This window comes from Mesoplodon bidens (assembly GCF_964165515.1).
Source record: "Mesoplodon bidens genome assembly, chromosome: 6".
Taxonomy (NCBI): Eukaryota; Metazoa; Chordata; class Mammalia; order Artiodactyla; family Ziphiidae; genus Mesoplodon; species Mesoplodon bidens.
In genome coordinates, this window is record NC_138162.1 from 863,898 (window position 1) to 874,551 (window position 10,654).

General features: G+C 66.2%; 1 protein-coding gene across 1 annotated transcript; it reads left to right on the top strand.

The window, feature by feature from the left end:
* The first annotated feature begins 1,815 nt into the window (after positions 1-1,815).
* On the top strand, positions 1,816-10,232 carry TPRN (taperin). Its single transcript, XM_081236494.1, has 4 exons — positions 1,816-3,760; positions 9,212-9,473; positions 9,570-9,676; positions 9,787-10,232. Exons 1-4 carry the CDS (start codon positions 1,838-1,840, stop codon positions 9,847-9,849), a joined length of 2,355 nt encoding a protein of 784 aa, XP_081092620.1. The 5' UTR covers positions 1,816-1,837; the 3' UTR covers positions 9,850-10,232.
* The last annotated feature ends 422 nt before the right edge of the window (positions 10,233-10,654 follow it).

Sequence of the window (10,654 nt, forward strand, 5' to 3'; positions counted from 1 at the left end):
CTCTCAGTCTTGGCACAGTTGGCCTTTTGGGTCGGATCATTGCTGTGTGTGCAGAGGGAGAACTCGTTCTGAGCATTGTAGAGTGTTTAGCGGCGTCCCTGGTCTCCACTCACTAGATGCCAATAGCACCCCTCACTTGTGACAACCACAAGTGGCTCCAGACATTGCCAAGTCTCCTGGAGGACAAAACTGTCCCTGGTAAGAACCACTGGGCTAAAATATTTACTGTATGGCCCTTTACAGAACATGTCTCTGGACCCTTGTTCTAGTGAAGCAGCTTCATGACCCCTGTCCTGGGATGGATGCTGCATGGCCTGAACCATTGATATGCTTGAGTTGCAGGCTGGTGTAGTTTGTGCCACAGCTACAAAAATGTCTCCTACCCAGGATTGCCATAACTTGTGTCAAAGCCAGATACAAGCTGACCATTGGGAGCAGGTTTCCTTTTCATGTTATTCTTAGTTTGTGTGTTTTGTTGCTCCCCTGTTGTGTTCTGGTCGTTTAGGATTAGGTAACCCTGTCGGCATAGAAGTGTGAGCATAAGAAGGCTTAGCTTCCTTCGGAAAGGTGATTTGAGCAGAGTCCTGAAGGAGCACTTGACCTCTGGAAGGCTGAAATCCAGTTTCTTTTCTCCAGCTGAATAAACAGGGCTGTTAAACTACTGTTAACGTAGTGGTAGCTGCAGACTGCCATGGGATCCAGAAGCTGAGAAGGGCCCTGGGTTGAAACCCGCCCCTGGTCTCTGCAGAGCCCCCAGCGCTCTTGGAGCCTGGTCCCTGACAGGTTAGTGGTGTGGGACTCAGTAGTGTCATTTTTGAACATCTGCTGACTGTAGGGCGGGTGATGGAAAGGCAGGTAACATTTGTCCCTGCCCGTGCCCACCAATTTCCCCTTCTCTCCTTGGCTCCCACAGGCCTGAAAGATTGTGGTGGGCACTGTGCAGCCCTCCACGGAGAGTGCACTTCCTCACGGCAAGTAGGCAGAGAAGCTGTGCCCTCAGGGTTAGCCTTGGGATGGGGCCGGTTCAGCGGCTGAATGGAATACACGCCCTGGCTTTTGTGGCTCTGCGTTGGAGAGTTGTGGGCCTGCTTGTGTGCGAGGAGAGAGTCCCCTGCCTCTGTGCCTGTTCACAACTTCCGCACTCCCGTCCGTGTTTGCTGGGCCCTGGATGACAAAGTGCGGGTAGAGAGTTTCCACCACCTGTCTGAGCCACAGAGTGGATTCTGGGGCCCGGCAAAAGCTAGGGATTCCTGAGAAACCGGTTCCTCAGCACTGGTTGGGGCTCCAGCATTGTCATCTCCGTTAAGGCCCGTAGGGGACCGAGGACCGCAGGTGGGCAATCCCTGGACCCGGAGGGTCCTGGACCGGGAGGCAAGAGGCTGGCGTGCAGCCGGCACACCGCCCACGGGAGCGGGACAGCCTTCCGGTCCCGGGTTGGCCCTTCCTCCACCGCGCTTTCCGCGGGGGTAACAGGCGGGCAGAGTGCTGGCACGATGCGGAAGGACCAAACCCGGCCAAGGTCACACGCCACCTGGGGCCCAAGGGTCCGACCCGCCCACCAACCAGGATTCACTCCCTCCGGGCTCCGCCCCGCGGGCGCGGCGGACCAAGGGAGCAGAGGCGGAAGTGGGGGCCTCCACGGAGCGGCGTGAGGCGTCGCGGGCGTGTCCAAGGGGGCCTCCCCAATGGGGACAGGCTCCAGCGATGGGCGCTGCTCCACTGAGGCCCGCGGGAAGGCGGGGTCGGGGAGAGAACTCTCCAATCAGCACGGCTGGCCATCCTCCCTCCCATAGGTGAGGCCGCCGGGCACGGGGCGGGTCTGAACAGGCCTCCCCCAATGGGCGGCGGCCAGGGGGTGTGGCCGCGGCGCGAAGGCCGGCGGCGGGCGGCGGCCGCAGTTCCCGGCGCGCGCTGGCTCCGGCGGCCGCTCCGCAGCATGGCAGCCCTGGGGCGGCCGGGCCCGGGGCCCCGCGCCACGATGCCTGCCTGGAAGCGAGAGATCCTGGAGCGGAAGCGGGCCAAGCTGGCGGCTTTGGGCGGGGGCGCGGCGCCGGGCGCTGGGGCGGGCGCGGAGGAACCCGCGGGGCCGGCGGCCGAGCCGCTGGTGCTGGCCGAGAGCCTGGGCCCGCTGCGCGACAACCCGTTCATGCGGCTCGAGTCGGAGCGGAGGCACGGGGCGCGGCGCGGCGGGGGCGCCGGCGCGGCGGGGCCGGGGGCGCGGCCCGCGCAACAGCTGCTGGAGCTGTACCGCTGCGTGCCCGGCGTGCGCACTATCCGCGCCGACAACATCCTCATTATTGAGTCGGCGCCCGGCTTCCCTCCCACTCCCGGCCCCGGCCCCGGGCCGGGCCCGGCCGCCCGCATCCGCGCCGCCGAGGTGCTCGTGTACGAGGCGCCGCCGCCACCCGGCCGCGTTAGCCGCCTGCTCCAGAAGTTCGACCCGCCGGCCGCGCCGCGCCGCCGCGGGAGCCCGGAGCGCGGCCGCCCTGTGCCGCCGCCCTCCCCCGGTCCGGCCCTCGTCTCGCGCGTGGGCGAGCGCGCCGCCTGCTTCCAGCCCGAGCCCGAGCGCTGCGGCGCAGGCCCCGGCCCCGGGCCCCGGCGCAGCGACTTCCTGCACAAGACCGGCAGCAACTCCTTCACTGTCCATCCACGGGGCCTGCGCCGCAGCGCGGGCACTCGCCCACTCCCCAACGGGCCCGCGGCCCCCGAGCTCCGGGCCGGCGCTGCCAACGGCCTCACGGGCTCCGCGCCTGGGCCGGGCGAGTGGAAGCCAAAGGTGGAGTCGGGGGATGCCCCCGCCCACCCTCCCCCCAGCCCCGGAACCCCCAGTGCCACTCCAGCCGCGCCCCCGGCATTGCCCACCCTCAGCCCTGCTAGTGCCACTCCCAGCCAGCGCCAGTGGGTCTCCGCGGCCACCAGCGCCAACGACTCCTTCGAGATACTGCCGGCCTCCAAGCCAGACGTGGACACGATCCCTGCCGGGGACCTGCAGGCCCGGGCGCTGGCCAGCCTTCGCGTGAACTCCCGAAACTCTTTCGTGTTCATCCCCAAGCGCAAGACCTCCGGGGCCCCTCCTGCGGAAGGGAGGCAGTCCGTGGGGCCTCCAGAGGGAGAAGTTGGCTGGGCCTCCCAGCACCAGGAGCCTGAAGCCCAGCAGGTGCCTGGAGCAGATGGTGTGTTTGCCGGTGGGAGGAGCCCCTCGGGGGTCGAGGAGGGAGGCTGCCCCATGCCAGGCACTGCCCTTGTGGACTGGACCGTTAGGTGGCAGAGGCTGTCCTCACCACCCCCGTCCCCACTGGTCGCCTCTGAAGCTGAGCCTGCCCAGGGCTTTGGGGTTCCTGGCTTGACCAAGAATGGCAGGGAGCCTGGGAGGCCAGGGCTGCCCGTCACCTTCATTGATGAGGTGGACTCGGAGGATGAGGTTCCCCAAGAAGCCAAACTGCCCTGCCCCGGGGCTGGTGCGCCTCCCCAGTACCACCCGCATCCCGCCGGGCCTGGGCACCTGTCGGAGCTTCAGCACCGAGGTGGCAACACCTTCACGGTCGTGCCCAAGAGGAAGCCAGGGGCCCTGCAGGCCAACGGAGAGGCCAGGCCGAGGGAGGCTGAGGAAGAGGGGCCGGGCAGCCTTTCGGAGCCCCCTGCTGCCTTGGGGACCTCAGTGAAGAAGCGCTACCCCACTGTACATGAGATTGAGGTGATTGGTGGCTACCTGGCCCTGCAGAAGTCCTGTCTCACCAAGGCCGGCTCTTCAAGAAAGAAGGTCAGTGGTGGCGAGTCACGGAGCTGTGGGTATAGCATGTGCCTTGTTCCCAGGACACCTGGCCTGGGTGTGGGATGGCTTCTACGTGGACCAGAGGAGAGCTGGAGCTGGGTGGCCGTGTAAGCTCCAGGAGAGGTCAAGCTGTGGGGGAATCCCTGGTCTGGGTTCCAGCGGAACCCTAATGACCCTGGGGCTGCGGGGACGGCTTGCCTGCTCTGCACCTTGAAAGGCTGGTGGGGAGGGTCAGTCCAGCCAGGGCTTCGTCTGCTTGTTGGTTCTCGTGGCTCTATCTGCAATTGGCTGGGCAGGACTGTCCCTTTGTAGGTCCCGCTGTTGGCTCCACCCCAGCCTGGCATGTTCTTCTGGAGTCCTGGCCTGTGCGCGTGGCAGGTGCCAGGATGGAAGTGGGAAGGGGCAGGAGACCTTTGATTTGGGTGGGGTCGGATACCTAGTGTCAGCTCTCAAGAAGGCATGGCCTGGAGCTTAGCAGGACTTGGCTTCGTGTGAGCGTTTATTGAGCTCCTAGTGTGTGGCAGGCCTGGTCTGACCCTGGGGTGTGATGCTGGGGAGCGAGGAAGACGCTCCCCTCGCTGGGGAGGAGAGGCCGAGGATGGAGAGAGACCCGGGTGCAGGGCCAGGGGCCTCTTGGAGTCTCGCTCTCGTGGCAGGGCTGCTTGGTGGCCTGGAACCCTCTGGGCACAAGGAGACGTTCCTCAGATTCTTCCTGGTCATTCTGGCACCTGGCACCTGTGTGTGGCCCTGGGGCAAATTCCAAGGCCATCCCCACATGACTCCAATCAGCAGGTGCGCTGGGCGGATGCACCCTCCCCCGGAACCGCGATGGTGTGTGGCAGGCTTCTCCTTTGGCTGCTGGTGTCTTGGCTCATCCCCGAGGCCACCTCTGCCCCAGCCTCAGTTTCCTTGGGGCCATGGGGGACGGTGATGTGCCTTGCGTCACTGGAGCCCCCTTACCCACTGTCCCGCTGGCACTGTCTAATTAGATGTGGCATTTCCTCTCTGTTGGCTTCCTTTGATTTCCTGCCTCGGTTTGGGCCTTGGCACTGTCCTTCCTCCCTGCACCATCCTCTCCTTCTCGAGTGAGGGCATTGGCCCTCCTGCCAGCTCCATCTGCCGGGCTAGGCATCCACACCCGTCCCCCGCAGCGCTTCTGGTGCGCCCCCAACCCCCCGCCTGTCCTGCTCGTCTGACCTTGCCCCACCCTCTACTCAGTGCTGCGGTCATCTAGTAGCCATGGTCACCAGCCCAACCCCCGTGCCTGCCCTCTCCACCTTGTCTGCTCCTCCTCCTGCTTCCTGACCCTTGACCCCAGCTGCTCTGGGAGGCATCCTTTCCCACGCTAGCCTGGGGTGGTGGACGTGACAGAAGCCCCCTGCTTTGTAGACAGAGGATACTGAGGCCGGTGGAGGCCACGGAGCTCGTGGGGCGGGAACCGAGTGTGGCATGCTGTTAGAGCCCCTGTCCTAACCCGGCTGCCCTTATACTGGGAGCCTGGCTGCAGCCCGGAGCCTGGTCATTCTGTCCCCAGCTGGGGGCAGAGCCGTGGGGGTCACTTGGGGCTTGGTTGGAGTGAGAAGGGCAGGGTGGGGGCCTGAGGGCCTCTCGAGGCACGAACAAGCGATGGGAGGGAAGCAGGCCCTGGCCCAGCCTGGCCCCCGTCTCCGTGCCAGCCTGAGGGGTTGGGGGTCCAGAAGGATGGTTCCTGGCGTAGCCCTGTGGCCTGGCTGGGGCCGTGCCAGAGCAGCACGACCTGCTGCGGGTGATCTTCTGCCTGGGCACGTGCTAGCTTCCCTGTCCAGGAAGAGCCGGAATGCCTATCGGGTGAGACAGAGGCATGGGGCTGCCCAGCCCTTCAGAATGACCTTGGGCTACCCCTGGCTTTATCCACCCCATCGTCCCACTTGCCTGCTGCCCCTGGTCCTTGCCCAGCCCACTCCAGCCAGCCTGTGGTTTCTATCACTGTCCTGCTCCCCCCGCCCCGCGTTCCAGGGACGTGGTGGCCTGGAGGCCAGCAGGACCTTGGGGACCCCCCAGGGCAGGGGTCCGGTGCTTTTTCCAGGGGACGGGTGAGGTGCAGCTCTTGACAGCGTGGAGCCTGCCCTCGGGTTGCCACCTCTCCGGTGCAGGGTGTTGTGCTCTCACCTGGCCTTGGAGGGTGGCAGCCCTGCCCTGGGTAGTGGACGCCCAGCCGGCCGGGCACGCGTCCCCACTTAGTTGCCTCTTGGTGGAATCACAGATGCCCTCTCTCTCCGTCCCTTGCTGGCCCAGCCGACCCGCTGCAGGCTGTCTCAGCCACACCCCCTCTCGCCCCCGCCCCCAGGCTGTCCCGGAGGGTGGGGCCGGCCTGCAGCTCCGCACACCTGCCTCCCAGGGGGTCGGCGCTGTGGGCCTCTCCCCTTTGTGAGGTGCCAGCTGGCTGGGCTCCTGCCTGTCTGGCAGCTCCTTCCCCTCCCCTTTGCCCTCCTCACTTTCTAACCCACTGATCCCCTGCCCAGCCCGAGCGTGCCACGTCCCCACGCCCTCACCCTCTCCTGCGGTGTAGCAGCCACCCTCACCCCGACCGCTCGGGTCCTCAGATCCGAGGCGCCGCTGCCCTGGGGGCCTGCTCCTCCACCCGCTCCCCTGCTGGCAGGCACGGCCTCTCCTTTCATCCGCTCTCCCCGCAGGCGCCGCCCGCCCCCAGTGGTCTTTTTGGACCCTCCTCCACTCAGCTTCCCCACTGGTGGGGGCAGGGGGAGGCTGCCCCTGACTCAGGGTATCCCACCTGGGCAGCTGTGGGAACTTCTGGGGGGCCATGTGTGGCCCCCGGAGCTCGGGCTGAGTGGGGGATGGCGCGTGCTGGGGAGTGTGGCATGGGGTGGGTGCTCACCTCAGGCTGGGGCGGCTGGAGTCCAGCTCCCAGCCCAGACTGCAGGGTGGACACCCTTCAGTAACCCGAGCTGGGTGTGCCGGGCAGGGTGGGGTGAGGGGAACAAAGGGCTCTCTCCCCGTGAGCATCGGGAAGTGGGCCGAGCCAGGACCCACCTGCTGGCTGCACGGTACAACGGGCAAAGTCCCTGAGCCCGGTGATCAGGTGTGTGCAAGTGCCAGCCCCTGGCTGTGCGCCCCCCCCCCCGCCGGTTCCATCTGCCCGGGGTCTGGAGGCTGCCCCCACTGCCCGAGCATTATGAGTCACGTGGTGTTCTGTGACCCACAGACCCGCACTCACGAGGAGCCTGGAGACTGAAGGCGAGGTGGGACGTGACCGGAGCCCCAGGCCCCAGCCGGGCGCTGACAGGCCTGTGAGCCCCGCCCCTGCCTGGCCTGGCTGTGCCAGGCTCGGGGCCTGCTTGCACCCAGCCCCCTCGGTCTCCCCGCTCAGAGTTGGTCATGTGGACTAATGAGGACGTGCTGACCCGCTGGGTCTGGCAACTGGCCCTTCCCTGTCTTCGGTGGTGGGGGATGGGCCCAGAGGGCTCAGGGTCATCAGGGACAATGCCGCGTACCCAGGAGCACTGTTCGCTGCGGGGCCCAGGATTGGGCCCCTGTGCTGGCAGCCCCATTCTGCCTTGGGCTCCTCCTGGGGTCTCTGGCCCCAGGTCTCAGGGAGCCAGTCTCGGGGGGCCCAGGTGACTCCATCCCCATAGGGGCTACAGGATCACCCCACATAGCTGCCCAGGTGGGATGCCCTGAGTCAAGGGCAGCCCCCAGCCCAGGGCAGGCCCTCTGCCAGTGGGGAAGCTGAGTGGAGGAGGGTCCAGGCCTGCTCCAGTGGTCCCTGGGCAGTGGGCGGGCACCTGTGGGCTCTGGTGATTACCCCGTGCCAGGCCTCTGCTCTGTTTGGCCTCCGGGGGCGGGGGCAGCTGGAGGTCCGGGTGGGGCCCATGCGGGGACAGTCACGAACATCTCCATCCTGGTTTGATCCATCTTTGGTGGTCATCAGCCCGTCTGCTTGCATCCCTGACTGCTTGTCTGTGTGAACGGCCGGGGCGAGGGCAGCAGCGACAGGGCTCGGGACCTGCCCAGCAAGTGCCTGTGTGGGCCACGCTGAGACGCGCAAGTCCAGGAGCTCGGGGGGCGGGCGGGGATGCCCACGGCTGTGCGGGGCTGTGTGTGCCCGTGGGGTGGTGGGAGGAGCGCATTGCGCTCCTCTCTGGACACCGGATTGGCAGGGCAGTGCCTCCCACTCCTGGCCGGCCCTGCATATGTTACCCTGAGGCCGGGGTCCCTCTGCTGCCCAGGGCTGCAAGCCTGGCCCTTCTGCGAGGCTCCTCCCCGTCCTGCTGTCCCCAGGCCCCAAGGTTCTCTGCCTGGGGGCCCGACTCCCGCCCCTGGCTCTTTCCAGGGGAAGAGGAGGAACTTGAGCTGGCTGCGGTGTCCTGTGCCCTGGAGTTTAATATTTCGAGCTCCAGCAGGGCTGCTCCCATCTGCTGCAGGCGGGCAGCTCTCGTATTCATTACCGCCCTGCCAGGCCCGGCCGAGCCCTACCGAGCAGGCCTTGGGGGACGTGCGACTCTTGTGGGGAGCCTAGTCCTGGGTCTCGGAGGGTGAGGATCCTGACCCCCAGCGCCCAAGTCCTACCAGTGCCTGTCCCCACAGCCCCTCAGAACCGGCAGCCTTCTGGCCTCTGAGGCCTTTGGGAAAGGAGATTTGCCGCACATGAAATTCTGGAGCCTGCAGAGTGGGCAGGGTGGACATGGGCCATGTGGGCAGTCTGAGTGGGAGGAAAGGGTCACTGACCCCCACTCGGTGCAGCCTCGGGCTACCTACCTCTGACTCAGTCTGCAAAGTGGGTGATAGCACTTGGTGCCACTTTCCCAGGGCTGGCACGTGGTAGCCGCCCGGCTTCCATGCGGGACCTTGGGGGCCTGGCTTTGGGTGTGCCGGGCTCTTGCCCAACAGTGGTGGTCCGTGCCGAGCTGGGCGGGCAGGATCATCCGGGGGCCTGACGAGCTGGGGACGTGAACTCAGCCCTGGAGGGAGGCACCAGCCGACAGGAGGGGCTGCTGGAAGCGTAGGTGTGGGCTCCCCAGGTGCAGCCTCACCTGGACCTTGCTCTTGCCGGGGAGCCTCTGGCTGGGAGATGTGGCTGGTGCCCTGCTCCGCTGAGAAGGCAGATCTGCAACCCTGGGAACTGCCGTAGAGGCTTCTGGAGACCCTGAGGCTTTACGCTCTTGGTGCTGGCTGGGGTCTGGCCCTTGGGAGGGGCGGGTGGGTCACTTGGGATGCGGTGATCCTGGGCTGGGGAGGGGATGGGTGAGGCCTGGGATGCAGGGTCCAAGTGGAGGGGACTTCTCTGATGAGGGGCAGCCCCCCACTTCTCAGAACCTTTGAAGGGCCAGCGGAGTGTTCGGCTCTTGCTCTGGTCCGACACCCGCACTGTACCCGCTCGGTCCAGCTGGAGGAGCCCTGTGGCTGGGACCAGCACTTTCACTGACCTGCCTCCTGCCCTAGATGAAGATCTCCTTCAATGACAAGAGTCTGCAGACTACGTTTGAGTACCCCCCCGAGAGCTGCCTGCAGGAGGAAGAGGCTGAGGCCGAGAAGGGGAGAGATGAAGAGGAGGGGAGCGAGGAGGAGGAGGGGGAGGGGGAGGGGGAGGCGTCCGGCTCAGACACAGCGGCAGCAGAGAAGCCCTTCGTGCTCTTCCTGCCCCGAGCCACGTTCGTGAACAGCGTGGGCCCCGAGAGCCCTCGGCTGCCGGACGGCAGCTCTGGTGAGTGCCCGCCTGTGGGGATGGGCAGCTCAGGGGGTGGCCCGGGCCACATGATCGTGCATCCGCACATCCCCCGGTGTGCCTGTCGGCCCGCAGGCCTGTCCAGCTACACTCCGAAGCACTCCGTGGCCTTCAGCAAGTGGCAGGAGCGGGCGCTGGAGCGTGCGCCGAGCACAGAGGAGCCCCCATCCAAGGAGGTCATGGTGAGTGGGGTGGGGCAGGCGGGCGGACACCCAGGGAAGGGGGGCGCGGCAGTGGGGTGGCTCTAACGCCTGGACAAGCCCCATCGACCACCTCTGTTCCCCTCTCTCAGCTCACCCCTGCCGGTCAGAATGACCTCGCGGACTTCCGAAGCGAGCCGGCCCTCTACTTCTGAGCCCCGCCCTACCAGGAAGACGAAGGCTGAGCCCCAGGTGCCCGGGAGCTGCACCCCTTCTGCCCCACCAGGCCTGCCCTCCCACATCCTGCTCTCCCTCCCTGGGGCCTCCCAAGTAGGCCTGTACTCAGGGCCTGAGCTTGGGGCACCCGGGACTCACTCTACCCCAGCTCGGGGGCACTGCCTGTGCGGGAGGGGTAGTGTCCTGCTGTACGCCATGCCCAGCTGTTGTCGGGTGCGTCTGGGGTGGGGGCTGATGGGACCCTGACACCACCCCCAGCCCACACTCCCCATGTCAGCCACTCCGTTTCTGATGAACGGCAAGTCTTTTCCCGCCTCTGATGATGGACTCAATAAACAGCCCTGGATGAGGCCGCCTCTACCTTCCTTGCGTGGTCCTCGGCTGGAAAAAGGGGGAGCGGGGCTCAGGTCCGCTGAGGCACTGGCAGCTGGGAGGCGGCCACCCACCCAGGGTGTGATGCAGGCCAGCTTGGGTTTCCGTGCCCGGGGGAGACAGTCCCGGGTGACACCCCACACTGCACAGCCCTGGTGCCCCAGGCTCTTTCCCCACCCCTGTGGCCCTAGTTGCCCTGCTTCTCCTCCCAGCCACCCCCTTGGCTGGGAGAGGGACTTCCGTGTGCCTACCCTGTGAGCACCCTCAGTCTCTGGGGCTCCCCTTGCCTCCCAGAAGCGGCTCAGTGGGAGCTATGGTGGGAGGTGGGACGCCAGGTAAGCTCTCTGGGGTCTGGAACTCTCTGTGGGCCTGGGGGGTTGCTGCAGCTGTCGGGTCCAGAGTGGTTTCCCG